The 20,261-nt window shown below is 52.4% G+C and overlaps 1 protein-coding gene across 1 annotated transcript in view; it reads left to right on the forward strand.

The window, feature by feature from the left end:
- Nucleotides 1–20,261, forward strand: part of trpm2 (transient receptor potential cation channel, subfamily M, member 2) — a gene marked incomplete at its 3' end in the record, with an annotated part of 195,380 nt that overhangs the window by 134,176 nt on the left and 40,943 nt on the right. Inside the window, exon 10 of the mRNA XM_067978459.1 lies at nt 13,121–13,474. Coding sequence (XP_067834560.1) covers nt 13,121–13,474 — 354 coding nt within the window. The remainder of the gene's footprint in view (nt 1–13,120; nt 13,475–20,261) is intronic.

The following is a 20,261-nucleotide window of genomic DNA, read 5'->3' on the forward strand; positions in this document are numbered from 1 at the left end:
AGGTGAGGTCTCACCAGAGTCTTGTGCAATTGCAGCAAGACTTCCTTGCTCTTATACTCCAACCCCCTTGCAGTAAAGGCCAACATACCATTTGCTTTCCTAATTGCTTGCAGTACCTGCATGTTAACTTTCTGTGTTTCTTGTACAAGGACACCCAAGCCTCGCTGGACACCAACATTTAATAGTTCAACACCATTTACAAAATATTCTGTTTTACTATTCTTCCTACCAAAGTGAATAACCTCACATTTCCCCATATATATATATATATATATATATACTCCATCTGCCACCTGCTTGCCCACTCACTTAACCTGTCTGTATCCCTTTGCTGACTCTTTGGCCTCAGGGGGCGGACATATGAGGAGAGGTTGAGTAGATTGGGACTCTACTCATTGGAGTTCAGAAGAATGAGAGGCGATCTTATTGAAACATATAAGATTGTGAAGGGTCTTGATCGGGTGGATGCAGTAAGGATGTTCCCAAAGATGGGTGAAACTAGAACTAGGGGGCATAATCTTAGAATAAGGGGCTGCTCTTTCAAAACTGAGATGAGGAGAAACTTCTTCACTCAGAGGGTGGTAGGTCTGTGGAATTTGCTGCCCCAGGAAGCTGTGGAAGCTACATCATTAGATAAATTTAAAACAGAAATAGACAGTTTCCTAGAAGTAAAGGGAATTAGGGGTTACGGGGAGCGGGCAGGAAATTGGACATGAAGCTGAGTTCGGATCGGTCAATGCCCTGTGGGTGGCGGAGAGGGCCCAGGGGCTATGTGGCCGGGTCCTGCTCCGACTTCTTGTGTTCTTTAGATTTGTGGTTGGGATCAGATCAGCCATGATCTGATTGAATGGCGGAGCAGGCTCGAGGGGCCGATTGGCCTACTCCTGCTCCTATTTCTTATGTTCTTATGTTCTTAAATGGAAGTCCGAGTGCGTCGGGGGCGGGCGGGCAACGAAAGTCGGGAAAATCCCGAGAGGGAATGGAAGTGAGCTCCAACCCACCGAGCAGCCTCTCCTTACCCGTCGCCATCAAAGTCACCACTGCCCTCAACTTCTTCACCTCCGGATCGTTCCAGGGTGTCACCGGGGACATCGCCGGGGTCTCTCGGTCATCTGCACACAAGTTTTGCAGGGCCTTGCACTACGTCAACTTCCCCATGGACGACCTCAGCCAGACGGAGAGGGCAGTGGGATTCCACGCTGTGTCTGGCTTCCCACGGGTGCAGGGTGTAATCGATTGCACCCATATAGCAATTCGAGCACCTCCACACGAGCCAGGACTGTTCATCAACAGGAAGGGCTATCACTCCATCAACACTCAGCTCATCTGTGACCACCGCCAGAGATTCCTTCACGTGTGCGCCAGATTCCCTGGCAGCTGCCGCGATTCCTTCATCCTCCGGGAATCCAACATCCCGCCCCTCTTCCACACACCAATCACCCTTAAGGGCTGGCTCCTCGGGGACAAGGGATACCCCCTGCACACATGGCTCATGACACCTCTGAGGAACCCCATCACCGAGCAACAGCGTCGATATAACGACAGCCACATCGCTACCAGATCTACAATTGAGCATGTTACAGGGCTGCTCAAGATGTGCTTCAGGTGCCTTGATCGTTCTGGGGGAGGGCTTCAATACACACCAGACAGAGTGGGACGCATTATAGTCATGTGTTGTGCCCTGCACAACATGGCACAGCAGAGAGGGGGTCCGCTGGAGAAGGTCCCATTCCAGCATCCATATCTGCCATCCACAGTGAGGACGGGGACGGGGACGAGGACGAGGACGAGGACGACCACGAGCAGAACAGCAGCTCACCTGGCTGCTCGTGAGGCCAGGGAGTCACTGATACATAAACGTATCTCATTACATCAGACAGTGTGAAAAGTCCAGTCCTCACCACCTGGACAAAGCAAAACCAGCAACCCCCCCTCCCCAACCCCGCTCAAAACAGTCCTACAACGACACATACACCCACGGTAAAGTGACCCAATGGGTGGCATCAAGTGTCGCTGTTCATGGTAAAGCTGTAGACTACAGGAAGATATCAATGGACTGGTCAGGTGGGCACAAAAGTGGCAAATGGAATTCAATCCAGAGAAGTGTGAGGTAATGCATTTGGGGAGGGCAAACAAGGCAAGGGAGTACACAATAAATGGGAGGATACTGAGAGGTGTAGAGGAAGTGAGGGACCTTGGAGTGCATGTCCACAGATCCCTGAAGGTAGCAGGACAGGTAGGTAAGGTGGTTAAAAAGGCATACGGGATACTTTCCTTTATTAGCCGAGGCACAGAATATAAGAGCAGGGAGGTTATGCTAGAACTGTATAAAACACTAGTTAGGCCACAGCTTGAGTACTGTGTACAGTTCTGGTCACCACATTACAGGAAGGATGTGATTGTACTAGAGAGGGTGCAGAGGAGATTTACGAGGATGTTGCCAGGACTGGAGAATTTTAGCTATGAGGAAAGATTGGATAGGCTGGGGTTGTTCTCTTTGGAACAGAGGAGGCTGAGGGGAGATTTAATTGAGGTGTATAAAATTATGAGGGGCCTAGATAGAGTGGATAGGAAGGACCTATTTCCCTTGACAGAGAGGTCAATAACCAGGGGCCCTATCACAAAAGCCAGTCAAAAATTGGCAAGACGTGGCAGTAGTGGTGAGAATGATCGTGGTGGGGTCACAAAGGGGGAGGTGAGGAAATGCTGAGTAAGTGCAGGTAAGTTGAGGATGAGCTTTGAGTGGGTGTGAGGGGTGATGTGATAGAGCAGTGTGGGCAGTGCAGAAGGAGTTGTGGGGTGGGGGCGGTGATGTGGAAGACGGAGTGTAGGAGAATGAGTAAGTGTACTCACTTTGACTGACCTGGTTAGGTCATTGAAGCGCTTCCTGCTCTGGATCCAGGTGCGGGAGATGTTGCTGCTGCTGGTGACCTCCTCTGCCACCTCGAGCCAGGCCTTCTTGGTGGCAGGGACAGGTCACTTCCTCCCATCGCCGGGGAGAAGACATCCCTCCTCCTCCTCACCCCACCTGGAGTGAGGTATCACTGATCCTTGGAGCAGCCTTTCCCCTGGGCTGCACCATGTTTTGTGTTCTTGGTCTTTGCTGCAGCAAAAGCCATTGGAGCAATGGCCCTTGAAATGTAGACCCTCCAGCTGACAGCCTGTGCGGGTGCGCAGTCCGCCCGCTGCGCAGCTTTCGCACGGCAGACCCAGAAGCCACGTTAAAGGCCACCAATTAACTCGCAATCACGTTGGAAACGGTAAGATTTTATTAGTCTGTCTGCCGCGTGTCCATTGACCCCCTCCCTCCCCACCCCCCACTGCCATCCTGCCACTCTTTGAAAATTGAGCCTCTTTGCCTCCTCCTCACAGCTTACTTTCCCACCTAGCTTTGTATCATCAGCAAACTTGGATACATTACACTCGGTCCCTTCATCTCAGTCATTAATATAGATTGTAAATAGCTGAGGCCCAAGCACTGATCCCTGCGGCACCCCACTAGTTACAACCTGCCAACCCGAAAATGACCCGTTTATCCCTACTCTCTGTTTTCTGTCCTTTAACCAATCCTCTATCCAGGCTAATATATTACCCCCAATCCCATGAGCCCTTGCCTTGTGTAACAACCTTTTATGTGGCACCTTATCAAATGCCTTTTGAAAATCCAAATATACGACATCCACTGGTTCCCCTTTATCTACCCTGCTAGTTACACCATCAAAAAACTAATAAATTTGTTAAACATGATTTCCCTTTCATAAAGCCATGTTGACTCTGCCTAATCATATTATGATTTTCTAAGTGCCCTGTTACCACTTCCTTAATAATGGATTCCAGCATTTTCCCTGCTACTGATGTCAGGCTAACTGGCCTGTAGTTCCCTGTTTTCTCTCTCCCTCCTTTCTTGAATAGCGGGGTTACATTTTCTACCTTCCAATCCACTGGGGACAGTTCTAGAACCTGGGAATTTTGGAAGATCAAAACCACTGCATCCACTATCTCTGCAGCCACCTCTTTTAGAACCCTAGGATGTCAGCCATCAGGTCCAGGGGATTTGTCGGCTTTTAGTCCCATTAGTTTCTCCAGTATTTTTTCTTTACTAATCTTAATTACTTTCAGTTCCTCACTCTCATTAGACCCTTGGTTCCCCACTATTTCTAGTCTGTTTTTTGTCTCTTCTACTGTGAACAGATACAAAATATTTGTTTAATGTCTCTGCCATTTCCTGATTTCCCCCGTTATAATTTCTCCTGTCTCAGCCTCTAAGTGACCCACGTTTACTTTTGCTAATCTCTTCCTGTTTACATACTTGTAGAAGCTCTTACGATCTGTTTTTATATTTCTTGCTAGTTTACTCTCATTCTATTTTCTCCCTCTTTATCAATTTCTTTGTCATCCTTTGCTGATTTCTAAAACCCTCCCAATCCTCAGGCTTACTACTCTTGGCAACATTATAGGCCTTTCCTTTTTAATCTAATACTATCCTTAACTTCTCTAGTTAGCCACTTTCCCCACAGAGTTTTACCTTGTGTAACAACCTTTTTTGTGGCACCTGATCGAATGTCTTTTGAAAATCTAAATATATGATATCTGCCCTGCTAGTTACACCCTCAAAAAAACTCTAATAAATTTGTCAAATTGAAGGATAAAATACTGAATTTTAGAACAGAACAAGATTTAGAATCAAAGAAAACTCCATTTGGCTCATCAACCTGTGACATCCAGTCTTATCCCACTCTTTCCCCCCTCCCCCCACCCTCACTCCCCGCACCCTTCAATATCCCACCCAGTCTAATCCCCCACCCTCACTCCCCACACCCTTCAATATCCCACCCAGTCTAATCCCCCACCCTCACTCCCCAAACCCTTCAATATCCCACCCAGTCGAATCCCCCACCCTCACTCCCCACACCCTTCAATATCCCACCCAGTCTAATCCCCCACCCTCACCCCCCAAACCCTTTAATATCCCACCCAGTCTAATCCCCCACCCTCACTCCCCATACCCTTTAATATCCCATCCAGTCTAATCCCACTCTCCTGCTCACTCTCCATACCCTTTAGGAACATAGGAACGTAGGAACAGGAGTAGGCCATTCAGCCCCTCGAGCCTGCTCCGCCATTTGATAAGATCATGGCTGATCTGTGATCTAACTCCATATACCTGCCTTTGGCCCATATCCCTTAATACCTTTGGTTGCCAAAAAGCTATCTATCTCAGATTTAAAATTAGCAATTGAGCTAGTATCAATTGCCGTTTGCGGAAGAGAGTTCCAAACTTCTACCATCCTTTGTGTGTAGAAATGTTTTCTAATCTCGCTCCTGAAAGGTCTGGCTCTAATTTTTAGACTGTGCCCCCTACTCCTAGAATCCCCAACCACCCTATCTGTTCCCCTCAATATCTTATAAACTTTGATCAGATCACCCCTTAATCTTCGAAACTCCAGAGAATACAACCCCAATTTGTGTAATCTCTCCTGGTAACTTAATCCTTGAAGTCCGGGTATCATTCTAGTAAACCTACGCTGCACTCCCTCCAAGGCCAATATGTCCTTCCGAAGGTGCGGTGCCCAGAACTGCTCTCAGTACTCCAGGTGCGGTCTAACCAGGGTTTTGTATAGCTGCAGCATAACTTCTGCCCCCTTGTACTCTAGTCCTCTATGGCAGGGCCAAAGGCAGGTATATGGAGCTAGATCACAGATCAGCCATGATCTTATCAAATGGCGGAGCAGGCTCGAGGGGCTGAATGGCCTACTCCTGTTCCCACGTTCCTATGTTCCTAAAGGGTATGGGGAGTGAGCAGGAGAGTGGGATTAGACTGGGTGGAACATTAAAGGGTATGGGGAGTGAGGAGTGGGGGTTTAGACTTGGTGGGATATTAAAGGCCAGCATTCCATTAGCCTTCTTGATTATTTTCTGCACCTGTTCATGACACTTCAATGATCTATGTACCTGAACCTCTATGTCCCTTTGGACATCCACTGTTTTTAACTTTTTACCATTTAGAAAGTACCCTGTTCTATCCTTTTTTGATCCAAAGTGAAGAGAACTCGGCCTCTCTCTCTCTCTCTCTCGTCGTTTCTTATTTGAAACTAGCGAGTGTGCACTTGTGGAAAATAGCGGGCACTGATACTGAGTAACGGCCGGAAATTGTGTGTTGACAGTAAGCCGATAAGTTGGTGTGAGCGCGCGGTGACCCGTGGGCCGCGCGCAGTCATTCCGCGCTGGAATGCACCGTGCACCCAGAGCGGGACAGGCAGCCTGCAGGAATGGCCAAACCTTTTATTTATCTTCTTGAACCACTTGGATGTGCATCACATGGAGCCTCTCGGACCCACATATAAAGTTAAAGGACGCGTTTAGTGAGCTGCAGATCCTAAATAGGTCTTCCTGTTTCAATTTAGGATTTCAGCATCAATAATGCAACAGCGCTAAGAACAATACTTTTCAAACTTCTCGGCCCATAAAATAGAAACAGGACAAACATGAATGGGAAATAAATATGCAAAATGAAATGGAATTGCCAGGTACCTGGACCTGCACCTAAAGTGCTGTAAGCTGCAGGGCTACGGACCGGGTGCTGGAAGGTGGGATTAGAATGGGCACCTGGTTGTTCTGCGAGCCGGCACGGACACGATGGGCAGAATGGCCACCTTCTGTGCTGTATCTTTTCTATTCCCCTGTCCACTACTTTAGTCACCTTTTCAAAAAATTCAATCAGGTTTGTCAGGCACGACCTACCTTTCACAAATCCATGCTGGCTCTCTCTGATTAACTGAAAATTCTCAAGATGTTCAGTCACCCTATCCTTAATTATAGACTCCATCATTTTCCCCACAACAGATGTTAGGCTAACTGGTCTATAATTCCCTGGTTTCCCTCTCTCTCCTTTCTTAAAAAGCGGAGTGCCATGTGCAATTTTCCAATCTAGAGGGACAGTTTCTGAATCTAGAGAACTTTGAAGATTATAGTTAGGGCATCTGCAATGTGCTCACCTACTTCCTTTAAAACCCTGGGATGGAAACCATCTGGTCCTGGGGATTTGTCACTCTTTAGTGCTATTATTTTCTTCATTACTGTTGCTTTACTTATGTTAATTTTATCGAGTCCCTGTCCCCGATTCAATATTAGTTTTCTTGGGATTTCCGGCATGCTATCCTCTTTTTCTACTGTAAATACTGACGCAAAGTAATCGTTCAACATGTCCGCCATTTCCCCATTGTCAATGACGATATCCCCACTTTCAGTTTTTAAGGGGCCAACACTGCTCCTGACCACCCTCTTTTTCCTAATATAACAATAAAAGTTCTTCACATTGGTTTTGATATCCCTTGCGAGTTTCTTTTCATACACTCTTTTTGCAGCTCTTACTATCTGTTTTGTGACCCTTTGTTGATCTTTGTATCTTTCCCATTCGCCAGGATCTGTGCCATTTTTTGCCTTTTTGTATGCCCTTTCATCATGTCTTATACTCTTTAGTTGTCCATGGCTGTTTCTGTTGGCAAGTAGAGTTCTTGCCCCTCAGGGGTATAAACCGATTCTGTATCACGTTAAATGTTTCTTTAAACATTTCCCACTGATCATCAGTCGTTTTACCCATTAACAGATTTGCCCAGTTTACTGTGGACAGTCTCTGTCTCATCCCATTGAAGTCAGCCTTACCCAAGTCTAGAATCTTAGCAGCTGATTCACTTTTTTCCCTTTCAAACACTACATTGAACTCGATCATGTTATGATCACTATTGGATAGATGTTCACGCACAGCTAAGCCGTTAACTAAATCTGGTTCATTACTCATTACTAAATCTAGTATGGCTTGCCCCCTTGTTGCCTCTGGGACATACTGCTGTAGAAAACTATCCCGGACACACTCAAGAAATTCACTCCCTTTCTGACAGTTGCTAGTCTGCTTTTCCCAATCTATGTGAAGGTTAAAGTCCCCCATTAAGACCACTATGCCTTTCTTACACGCTTGTCTAATCTCTGCATTTATACAACCTAGCACTTCAGAGCTGCTGCCAGGGGTCCTATATACAACTCCCACTATAGTCTTAGATCCTTTCCTATTTCTCAATTCAACCCATAAGGTCTCTGTTAGCTGCTTACCTCTCGTTATATCCTCCGTTATCATTGAATTGATTTCATCTCTAATCACTGAGGTTACTCCTCTCCCTCTTCCATTTTCCCTGTCTCTCCTGTAGACCTTATAACCCGGTATATTTAGTTCCCAATCCTGACCATCCTGCAGCCATGTCTCAGTAATAGCTATCATGTCATACCCTCCAATTTGAATTTGAACCTGTAGTTCATTTAATTTATTCCTTATACTCCGTGCATTTGTATATAGAACTCTTAATTGGGCCACACACCCTAGCCTGACCTTCAGCTTTGATGCTGGGTTAATCGCCTTACGCCTTCTCGTTTTTATTTTATCTGTCGTGCCTAAAGTACACTTTCTTTCCACTGCTCTACGCTTTTCCCTTTCACTTGTTCTTGAACAACTGTTTGTACTATTTGTATTGTAGATTTCCCCTGGGTCTTCCCCTCTCTCGCTGCTCTCAACTTTACTCCCTTCTGACTCCCCGCTCAGGTTCCCATCCCCCTGCCACTCTAGTTTAAACCTTCCCCAACAGCACTAGCAAACACCCCCGCGAGGACATTGGTCCCGGTCCTGCTCGGGTGTAACCCGTCACGCTTGTACAGGTCCCAATGTCCCAGGAATCTAAATCCCTCCCTCCTACACCATCCCTGCAGCCACGCATTCATCCTGTCTATTCTCCTGTTCCTATACTCACTCGCACGTGGCACTGGTAGTAATCCTGAGATCACTACCTTTGAGGTCCTGCTTTTTAATGTATCTCCTAATTCCTTAAATTCACCTTGCAGGACCTCATCCCTTTTTTTTTACCGATGTCGTTGGTACCAATATGGACCACGACGACTGGCTGTTCACCCTCCCCCTCCAGAATGCCCTGCAGCCGCTCCGTGACATCCTTGACCCTGGCACCATGGAGGCAACATACCATCCTGGAGTCTCGTTTAATATCCCACCCAGTCTAATTCCACTCTCCTGCTCACTCCCCATACCCTTTAATATCCCACCCAGTCTAATCCCACTGTCCCCCTCACTCCCCATACCCTTTAATATCCCACCCAGTCTAATCCCACTCTCCCCCTCACTCCCCATACCCTTTAATATCCCACCCAGTCTAATCCCACTCTCCCCCTCACTCCCCATACCCTTTAATATCCCACCCAGTCTAATCCCACTGTCCCCCTCACTCCCCATACCCTTTAATATCCCACCCAGCCTAATCCCACTCTCCCCTCACTCCCCATACCCTTTAATATCCCACCCAGTCTAATCCCACTCTCCCCCTCACTCCCCATACCCTTTAATATCCCACCCAGTCTAATCCCACTGTCCCCCTCACTCCCCATACCCTTTAATATCCCACCCAGTCTAATCCCACTCTCCCCCTCACTCCCCATACCCTTTAATATCCCACCCAGTCTAATCCCACTCTCCTGCTCACTCCCCATACCCTTTAATATCCCACCCAGTCTAATCCCACTGTCCCCCTCACTCCCCATACCCTTTAATATCCCACCCAGTCTAATCCCACTCTCCTGCTCACTCCCCGTACCCTTTAATATCCCACCCAATCTAATCCCACTCTCCCCTCACTCCCCATACCCTTTAATATCCCACCCAGTCTAATCCCACTCTCCCCTCACTCCCCATACCCTTTAATATCCCACCCAGTCTAATCCCACTCTCCCCTCACTCCCCATACCCTTTAATATCCCACCCAGTCTAATCCCACTCTCCCCCTCACTCCCCATACCCTTTAATATCCCACCCAGTCTAATCCCACTCTCCCCCTCACTCCCCATACCCTTTAATATCCCACCCAGTCTAATCCCACTCTCCCCCTCACTCCCCATACCCTTTAATATCCCACCCAGTCTAATCCCACTCTCCCCCTCACTCCCCATACCCTTTAATATCCCACCCATTCTAATCCCACTCTCCCCCTCACTCCCCGTACCCTTTAATATCCCACCCAGTCTAATCCCACTCTCCTGCTCACTCCCCATACCCTTTAATATCCCACCCAATCTAATCCCACTCTCCTCCTCACTCCCCATACCCTTTAATATCCCACCCAGTCTAATCCCACTCTCCTGCTCACTCCCCATACCCTTTAATATCCCACCCAATCTAATCCCACTCTCCTGCTCACTCCCCATACCCTTTAATATCCCACCCTGTCTAATCCTATGATTCTAATCACTCCCCGTATCCTAAATATTCCACTGAGTCTAATTACTATTTACTGTTCACTCCCTACGCCCATTAATACCCCACCTTGTCTAATCCCATTCTACTATTCACTTCCCATACCCTTTGCTATTCCACCCAATTTAATCCCCCTCTCCTGCTCTAGTCCCATACCCTTTAATATCTCAGCCAGTCTAAATCCACACTCCTGTGCTATCTCCATACCTTTTAACATCCCAGCTGGACTCATTTCTCTCTCCTGTTCTCTCCCCATACCTTTTAATAGCCCACAGATTCTACTCCCATTCTCCTGCTCACTACATATACAATTAATGCCTCTCACTGACCAGTGGGGGTGACCTCTCACTGACCCTTTGAACCTGCTCCACCATTCAATCAGATCATGGCTGATCTTCGACCTCAACTCCACTTTCCCGCCTGATCCCCATATCCCTTGATTTCCCCTAGAGTCCAAAAATCTATCGATCTCAGCCTTGAATATATTCAATGACTGAGCATCCACAGTCCTCTGGGGGAGAGAATTCCAAAGATTCACGACCCTCTGAGTGAGTAGATTCCTCCTCATTTCAGTCCTAAATGGCCGACCCCTTATCCTGAGACTATGCCCCCTAGTTCTAGACTCCCCAACCAAGGGAAACAATCTCTCAGCATCAACCCTGTCAAGCCCCCTCAGAACCTTATATGTTTCAATGAGATCCCCTCTCATTCTTCTAAACTCCAGAGAGTAGAGGCCCATTCTACTCAATCTCTCCTCATAGGACAACCCTCTCAGAGTGAGAGATAACAGTTAAAGGAGGGTATGGGTGGGGATGTTGCTGGTTTGGATGAAGTGGAAGGGAGGCTGCATCATTCTTCCTCCTTGCTCACCCCCCACCCCACCCCCCCAATCCCCTCAGTGGCATCTTAGTTTGGAAAAAAATAAAATGAAGAGATGTTATAATGTGAGGTGACAAATGTTTCAGCTCCTCTGTAGTGGTAGAAGGTGCAAAAGCATATTTCTACCTCCTGTGTCTGACCTCCTAACCCTTTGTCCCATCATGGCTGCAGATGGCCCTGACCAGCGTGACTCCCTGGGATCTCCAGGGCTTCTTCCTCATGAGGGGTTGGAGGTCTATTGTTAGGGGGACTTGAGATTCTCGGTGGTTATAAACCAACTTTTCCTGTAAGATCGATGACCTGAGCGTAGCAGTGAAGGCTGGGCAGAGTCAACAACAACAACTTGCATTTATATAGCGCCTTTAACGTAGTAAAACGTCCCAAGGCGCTTCACAGGAGCGATTATCAGACAATATTTGACACCGAACCACATACGGAGATATTAGGACAGGTGAAGAGAGAGGGTTTAAGGAGTGTCTTGGGGCAGGCGGAGATCCTGCTTCGACTCACTCCAATCGGCATCATTGAAATTTTGAGCCCAGGCAGTTTACCACCAGCTGAACTAAGAAGGCCCGTCCCCTCGGCCCCCCGGCCCGCCCCCTCGGCCCCCCGGCCCGGCCCCCCGGCCCGCCCCCTCGGCCCCCCGGCCCGCCCCCTCGGCCCCAATTTTCCTTCCCAATGAATTTTGAATGATTATACTCAAGACCCTCCGTTATTTCTTCCCAAGATTCCCTGCTGACTCTCGCACATAAGACTTAAGTCCCAGTGTGTTAAGTTTGAGTCACTTAAACGGTCCTTCGTCTCTCTGAATAATAACCCTCACATAGGGAGTAGTGAGAGTGTGGAACTCACTGCCACAAGCAGTGGTTGAAGCAGATAACATTGGTGCATTTATATGGAGGCTGGATACTACATGAGGGAGAGGGGAATAGTGGGTACAGAGGGGGCAGGGTGGGATGATGTCATTAGAGTGGGAGGAGGCTTGTGTGGAGAATAAACACTGGTATAGACCCGTTGGGCCGAATGGCCTGTTTGTGTGTTGTAGATTCTATGTCCTTCCAAACCCACGACCTCTACCACCTAGAAGGACAAGGGCAGCAGGCACATGGAACAATACCACCTGCACGTTCCCCTCCAAGTCACACACCATCCCGACTTGGAAATATATCGCCGTTCCTTCATCATCGCTGGGTCAAAATCCTGGAACTCCCTTCCTAACAGGACTGTGGGAGAACCTTCACCACACGGACTGCAGCGGTTCAAGAAGGCGGCTCACCACCACCTTCTCAAGGGCAATTAGGGATGGGCAATAAATGCCGGCCTCGCCAGCAACGCCCACATCCCATGAATGAATTTTTAAAAAATGTGTTGTGCACGCACTGCTCCGATTGGTTTCTTCTGATCTGGAGGATGACGGGCAGCTGCCATTCTCTCTCGATGGCAATGAGCCTCCTCCAATCACCTCAGGGCGTGCCTGTTTGCACCAATGAGAGGGACCGGCCCAGAGTGGCAGCAGAATATGAGACTGTGCATTATACGGTTTAATGCTGCGAGTTACTGTGGACAGAGCAGTGTCTACTGGCTGACAACAACAGCTTGCATTTATATAGCGCCCTTAACATAATAAAACATCCCAAGGCGCTTCACGAGCGATTATCAATCGCAAATTAATACCGAACCACAGAAGGTTTCAAGGTGGGTCTCAAAGGAGAGGTGGAGAGCTTGAAGGAGGGAATTCCAGAGATTAGGGGTGAGATGGCTGAAGGCACGGCCGTCAATGGTGGGGTGAAGGGAATGGGAGATGCACAAGAGGCCAGCGTCAAAGGAACACACAAATCTCGGAGGCTTGTGGAGGTGGGGAGAAGGTTACAGAGAAAGGGAGAGCCCTCCATGGTGATATTCAGAGCCCAGTGACTGACCCATTTCCCTGTGTTCCAGTCCTCCCAACTCCACCAAGCCATGTTTGCAGCTCTCGTGGGTGATAAACCCGGATTTGTCGAGCTCTTCCTGGAGAACGGGGTGAACCTGAGGGAATTCCTCTCATCAGAAATCCTCGTCCGACTTTACAACAACATCCCACCTTACACCCTCTTGTACAAGAAGCTGCAGAAAGTGTTGGGCGGTGAGAAGCAGCCAAACACCAGCGATAAGGTGGACAGCAAGAGGAGGGTCCTCCTTCACCATATCTCGGAGGTCCTGAAGGAGCTGCTGGGTGAGTTCACGAAGCCACTCTACAATCAACAAAAAGACCAACAAAAGAGAAAAATGCGCAACATATCGATCAAGTTAAATGTAAGTATAAGGGAATGCTGATCACTCCCAGGGCAGGTACAGCACGGGTTAGATACAGAGTAAAGCTCCCTCTACACTGTCCCATCAAACACTCCCAGGGCAGGTACAGGGTTAGATACAGAGTAAAGCTCCCTCTACACTGTCCCATCAAACACTCCCAGGGCAGGTACAGCACGGGTTAGATACAGAGTAAAGCTCCCTCTACACTGTCCCATCAAACACTCCCAGGGCAGGTACAGCACGGGTTAGATACAGAGTAAAGCTCCCTCTACACTGTCCCATCAAACACTCCCAGGGCAGGTACAGCACGGGTTAGATACAGAGTAAAGCTCCCTCTACACTGTCCCATCAAACACTCCCAGGGCAGGTACAGCACGGGTTAGATACAGAGTAAAGCTCCCTCTACACTGTCCCATCAAACACTCCCAGGGCAGGTACAGCACGGGTTAGATATGAGTAAAGCTCCCTCTACACTGTCCCATCAAACACTCCCAGGGCAGGTACAGCACGGGTTAGATACAGAGTAAAGCTCCCTCTACACTGTCCCATCAAACACTCCCAGGGCAGGGACAGCACGGGTTAGATACAGAGTAAAGCTCCCTCTACACTGTCCCATCAAACACTCCCAGGGCAGGTACAGCACGGGTTAGATATGAGTAAAGCTCCGTCTACACTGTCCCATCAAACACTCCCAGGGCAGGGACAGCACGGGTTAGATACAGAGTAAAGCTCCCTCTACACTGTCCCATCAAACACTCCCAGGGCAGGTACAGCACGGGTTAGATACAGAGTAAAGCTCCCTCTACACTGTCCCATCAAACACTCCCAGGGCAGGGACAGCACGGGTTAGATACAGAGTAAAGCTCCCTCTGCACTGTCCCATCAAACACTCCCAGGGCAGGTACAGCACGGGTTAGATACAGAGTAAAGCTCCCTCTGCACTGTCCCATCAAACACTCCCAGTGCAGGTACAGCACGGGTTAGATACAGAGTAAAGCTCCCTCTACACTGTCCCATCAAACACTCCCAGGGCAGGTACAGCATGGGTTAGATACAGAGTAAAGCTCACTCCACACTGTCCCATCAAACACTCCCAGGGCAGGTACAGCACGGGTTAGATACAGAGTAATGCTCCCTCTACACTGTCCCATCAAACACTCCCAGGGCAGGTACAGCACGGGTTAGATACAGAGTAAAGCTCCCTCTACACTGTCCCATCAAACACTCCCAGGGCAGGTACAGCATGGGTTAGATACAGAGTAAAGCTCCCTCTACACTGTCCCATCAAACACTCTAGCAAATGGCTGAGCAAGCCATTCAGTTGTACAATCCGGCTGCAAAAAGACATAAGAATAAAACCGGACGGACCACCCGGCATTGGACCACTAGGCATTGGACATGACAAAGGCAAACCAAGCCCAGTCGACCCTGCAAAGTCCTCCTCACTAACATCTGGGGACTTGTGCCAAAATTGTGAGAGCTGTCCCACAGACAAGTCAAGCAACAGCCTGACATAGCCATACTCACAGAATCATACCTTTCAGCCAACGTCCAAGACTCTTCCATCACCATCCTCCGACAGTGTGACCCTCCCTCAGTACTGACCCTCCGACAGTGCAGCACTCCCTCAGTACTGACCCTCCGACAGTGCAGCACTCCCTCAGTACTGACCCTCCGACAGTGCAGCACTCCCTCAGTACTGACCCTCCGACAGTGCAGCACTCCCTCAGTACTGACCCTCCGACAGTGCAGCACTCCCTCAGTACTGACCCTCCGACAGTGCAGCGCTCCCTCAGTACTGACCCTCCGACAGTGCAGCACTCCCTCAGTACTGACCCTCCGACAGTGCAGCACTCCCTCAGTACTGACCCTCCGACAGTGCAGCACTCCCTCAGTACTGACCCTCCGACAGTGCGGCGCTCCCTCAGTACTGACCCTCCGACAGTGCAGCACTCCCTCAGTACTGACCCTCCGACAGTGCAGCACTCCCTCAGTACTGACCCTCCGACAGTGCAGCACTCCCTCAGTACTGACCCTCCGACAGTGCAGCGCTCCCTCAGTACTGACCCTCCGACAGTGCAGCGCTCCCTCAGTACTGACCCTCCGACAGTGCAGCGCTCCCTCAGTCCTGACCCTCCGACAGTGCGGCGCTCCCTCAGTACTGATCCTCCGACAGTGCAGCGCTCCCTCAGTACTGATCCTCCGACAGTGCAGCGCTCCCTCAGTCCTGACCCTCCGACAGTGCGGCGCTCCCTCAGTCCTGACCCTCCGACAGTGCGGCGCTCCCTCAGTCCTGATCCTCCGACAGTGCAGCGCTCCCTCAGTCCTGACCCTCCGACAGTGCAGCGCTCCCTCAGTACTGATCCTCCGACAGTGCAGCGCTCCCTCAGTCCTGACCCTCCGACAGTGCAGCGCTCCCTCAGTACTGACCCTCCGACAGTGCAGCACTCCCTCAGTACTGACCCTCCGACAGTGCAGCACTCCCTCAGTACTGACCCTCCGACAGTGCAGCGCTCCCTCAGTACTGACCCTCCGACAGTGCAGCACTCCCTCAGTACTGACCCTCCGACAGTGCGGCGCTCCCTCAGTCCTGACCCTCCGACAGTGCAGCGCTCCCTCAGTCCTGACCCTCCGACAGTGCAGCGCTCCCTCAGTACTGACCCTCCGACAGTGCAGCACTCCCTCAGTACTGACCCTCCGACAGTGCAGCACTCCCTCAGTACTGACCCTCCGACAGTGCAGCGCTCCCTCAGTACTGACCCTCCGACAGTGCGGCGCTCCCTCAGTCCTGACCCTCCGACAGTGCGGCGCTCCCTCAGTACTGACCCTCCGACAGTGCAGCGCTCCCTCAGTCCTGACCCTCCGACAGTGCGGCGCTCCCTCAGTACTGACCCTCCGACAGTGCGGCGCTCCCTCAGTACTGACCCTCCGACAGTGCAGCGCTCCCTCAGTACTGACCCTCCGTCAGTGCGGCACTCCCTCAGTACTGACCCTCCGACAGTGCGGCGCTCCCTCAGTACTGAACCTCCGACAGTGCAGCGCTCCCTCAGTACTGACCCTCCGACAGTGCAGCGCTCCCTCAGTACTGACCCTCCGACAGTGCAGCGCTCCCTCAGTACTGACCCTCCGACAGTGCGGCACTCCCTCAGTACTGACCCTCCGACAGTGCGGCACTCCCTCAGTACTGACCCTCCGTCAGTGCGGCACTCCCTCAGTACTGACCCTCCGACAGTGCGGCACTCCCTCAGTACTGACCCTCCGACAGTGCAGCACTCCCTCAGTACTGACCCTCCGACAGTGCGGCGCTCCCTCAGTACTGACCCTCCGACAGTGCAGCACTCCCTCAGTACTGACCCTCCGACAGTGCAGCACTCCCTCAGTACTGACCCTCCGACAGTGCAGCACTCCCTCAGTACTGACCCTCCGACAGTGCGGCGCTCCCTCAGTACTGACCCTCCGACAGTGCGGCGCTCCCTCAGTACTGATCCTCCGACAGTGCAGCGCTCCCTCAGTCCTGACCCTCCGACAGTGCGGCGCTCCCTCAGTCCTGATCCTCCGACAGTGCAGCGCTCCCTCAGTCCTGACCCTCCGACAGTGCAGCGCTCCCTCAGTACTGATCCTCCGACAGTGCAGCGCTCCCTCAGTCCTGACCCTCCGACAGTGCAGCGCTCCCTCAGTACTGACCCTCCGACAGTGCAGCACTCCCTCAGTACTGACCCTCCGACAGTGCAGCACTCCCTCAGTACTGACCCTCCGACAGTGCAGCGCTCCCTCAGTACTGACCCTCCGACAGTGCAGCACTCCCTCAGTACTGACCCTCCGACAGTGCGGCGCTCCCTCAGTCCTGACCCTCCGACAGTGCAGCGCTCCCTCAGTCCTGACCCTCCGACAGTGCAGCGCTCCCTCAGTACTGACCCTCCGACAGTGCAGCACTCCCTCAGTACTGACCCTCCGACAGTGCAGCACTCCCTCAGTACTGACCCTCCGACAGTGCGGCGCTCCCTCAGTACTGACCCTCCGACAGTGCGGCGCTCCCTCAGTCCTGACCCTCCGACAGTGCAGCGCTCCCTCAGTCCTGACCCTCCGACAGTGCAGCGCTCCCTCAGTACTGACCCTCCGACAGTGCAGCACTCCCTCAGTACTGACCCTCCGACAGTGCAGCACTCCCTCAGTACTGACCCTCCGACAGTGCAGCGCTCCCTCAGTACTGACCCTCCGACAGTGCAGCGCTCCCTCAGTACTGACCCTCCGACAGTGCGGCGCTCCCTCAGTACTGACCCTCCGACAGTGCAGCGCTCCCTCAGTACTGACCCTCCGACAGTGCAGCGCTCCCTCAGTACTAACCCTCCGACAGTGCAGCGTTCCCTCAGTACTGACCCTCCGACAGTGCAGCACTCCCTCAGTACTGACCCTCCGACAGTGCAGCACTCCCTCAGTACTGACCCTCCGACAGTGCAGCACTCCCTCAGTACTGACCCTCCGACAGTGCAGCGCTCCCTCAGTACTGACCCTCCGACAGTGCAGCGCTCCCTCAGTACTGACCCTCCGACAGTGCAGCGCTCCCTCAGTACTGACCCTCCGACAGTGCAGCACTCCCTCAGTACTGACCCTCCGACAGTGCAGCGCTCCCTCAGTCCTGACCCTCCGACAGTGCAGCACTCCCTCAGTCCTGACCCTCCGACAGTGCAGCACTCCCTCAGTCCTGACCCTCCGACAGTGCAGCGCTCCCTCAGTCCTGACCCTCCGACAGTGCAGCGCTCCCTCAGTGCTGACCCTCCGACAGTGCAGCGCTCCCTCAGTCCTGACCCTCCGACAGTGCGGCGCTCCCTCAGTACTGACCCTCCGACAGTGCGGCGCTCCCTCAGTACTGACCCTCCGACAGTGCAGCGCTCCCTCAGTACTGACCCTCCGACAGTGCAGCGCTCCCTCAGTACTGACCCTCCGTCAGTGCGGCACTCCCTCAGTACTGACCCTCCGACAGTGCGGCGCTCCCACAGTACTGACCCTCCGACAGTGCAGCGCTCCCTCAGTACTGACCCTCCGACAGTGCAGCGCTCCCTCAGTACTGACCCTCCGACAGTGCAGCGCTCCCTCAGTACTGACCCTCCGACAGTGCGGCACTCCCTCAGTACTGACCCTCCGACAGTGCGGCACTCCCTCAGTACTGACCCTCCGTCAGTGCGGCACTCCCTCAGTACTGACCCTCCGACAGTGCGGCACTCCCTCAGTACTGACCCTCCGACAGTGCGGCACTCCCTCAGTACTGACCCTCCGACAGTGCGGCACTCCCTCAGTACTGACCCTCCGACAGTGCGGCACTCCCTCAGTACTGACCCTCCGACAGTGCGGCGCTCCCTCAGTACTGACCCTCCGACAGTGCGGCGCTCCCTCAGTACTGACCCTCCGACAGTGCGGCGCTCCCTCAGTACTGATCCTCCGACAGTGCAGCGCTCCCTCAGTACTGATCCTCCGACAGTGCAGCGCTCCCTCAGTCCTGACCCTCCGACAGTGCGGCGCTCCCTCAGTCCTGACCCTCCGACAGTGCGGCGCTCCCTCAGTCCTGATCCTCCGACAGTGCAGCGCTCCCTCAGTCCTGACCCTCCGACAGTGCAGCGCTCCCTCAGTCCTGATCCTCCGACAGTGCAGCGCTCCCTCAGTCCTGACCCTCCGACAGTGCAGCGCTCCCTCAGTACTGACCCTCCGACAGTGCAGCACTCCCTCAGTACTGACCCTCCGACAGTGCAGCACTCCCTCAGTACTGACCCTCCGACAGTGCAGCGCTCCCTCAGTACTGACCCTCCGACAGTGCAGCACTCCCTCAGTACTGACCCTCCGACAGTGCGGCGCTCCCTCAGTCCTGACCCTCCGACAGTGCAGCGCTCCCTCAGTACTGACCCTCCGACAGTGCAGCGCTCCCTCAGTACTGACCCTCCGACAGTGCGGCACTCCCTCAGTACTGACCCTCCGACAGTGCAGCACTCCCTCAGTACTGACCCTCCGACAGTGCAGCGCTCCCTCAGTACTGACCCTCCGACAGTGCAGCACTCCCTCAGTACTGACCCTCCGACAGTGCGGCGCTCCCTCAGTACTGACCCTCCGACAGTGCAGCGCTCCCTCAGTACTGACCCTCCGACAGTGCAGCGCTCCCTCAGTACTAACCCTCCGACAGTGCAGCGTTGCCTCAGTACTGACCCTCCGACAGTGCAGCACTCCCTCAGTACTGACCCTCCGACAGTGCGGCGCTCCCTCAGTCCTGACCCTCCGACAGTGCGGCGCTCCCTCAGTACTGATCCTCCGACAGTGCAGCGCTCCCTCAGTACTGACCCTCCGACAGTGCAGCACTCCCTCAGTACTGACCCTCCGACAGTGCAGCACTCCCTCAGTACTGACCCTCCGACAGTGCAGCGCTCCCTCAGTGCTGACCCTCCGACAGTGCAGCACTCCCTCAGTACTGACCCTCCGACAGTGCGGCGCTCCCTCAGTCCTGACCCTCCGACAGTGCAGCGCTCCCTCAGTCCTGACCCTCCGACAGTGCAGCGCTCCCTCAGTACTGACCCTCCGACAGTGCAGCACTCCCTCAGTGCTGACCCTCCGACAGTGCAGCACTCCCTCAGTACTGGCCCTCCGACAGTGCAGCGCTCCCTCAGTACTGACCCTCCGACAGTGCAGCACTCCCTCAGTCCTGACCCTCCGACAGTGCGGCGCTCCCTCAGTACTGACCCTCCGACAGTGCAGCGCTCCCTCAGTACTGACCCTCCGACAGTGCAGCGCTCCCTCAGTACTGACC

Source organism: Heptranchias perlo, unplaced genomic scaffold (assembly GCF_035084215.1).
Source record: "Heptranchias perlo isolate sHepPer1 unplaced genomic scaffold, sHepPer1.hap1 HAP1_SCAFFOLD_292, whole genome shotgun sequence".
NCBI lineage: Eukaryota > Metazoa > Chordata > Chondrichthyes > Hexanchiformes > Hexanchidae > Heptranchias > Heptranchias perlo.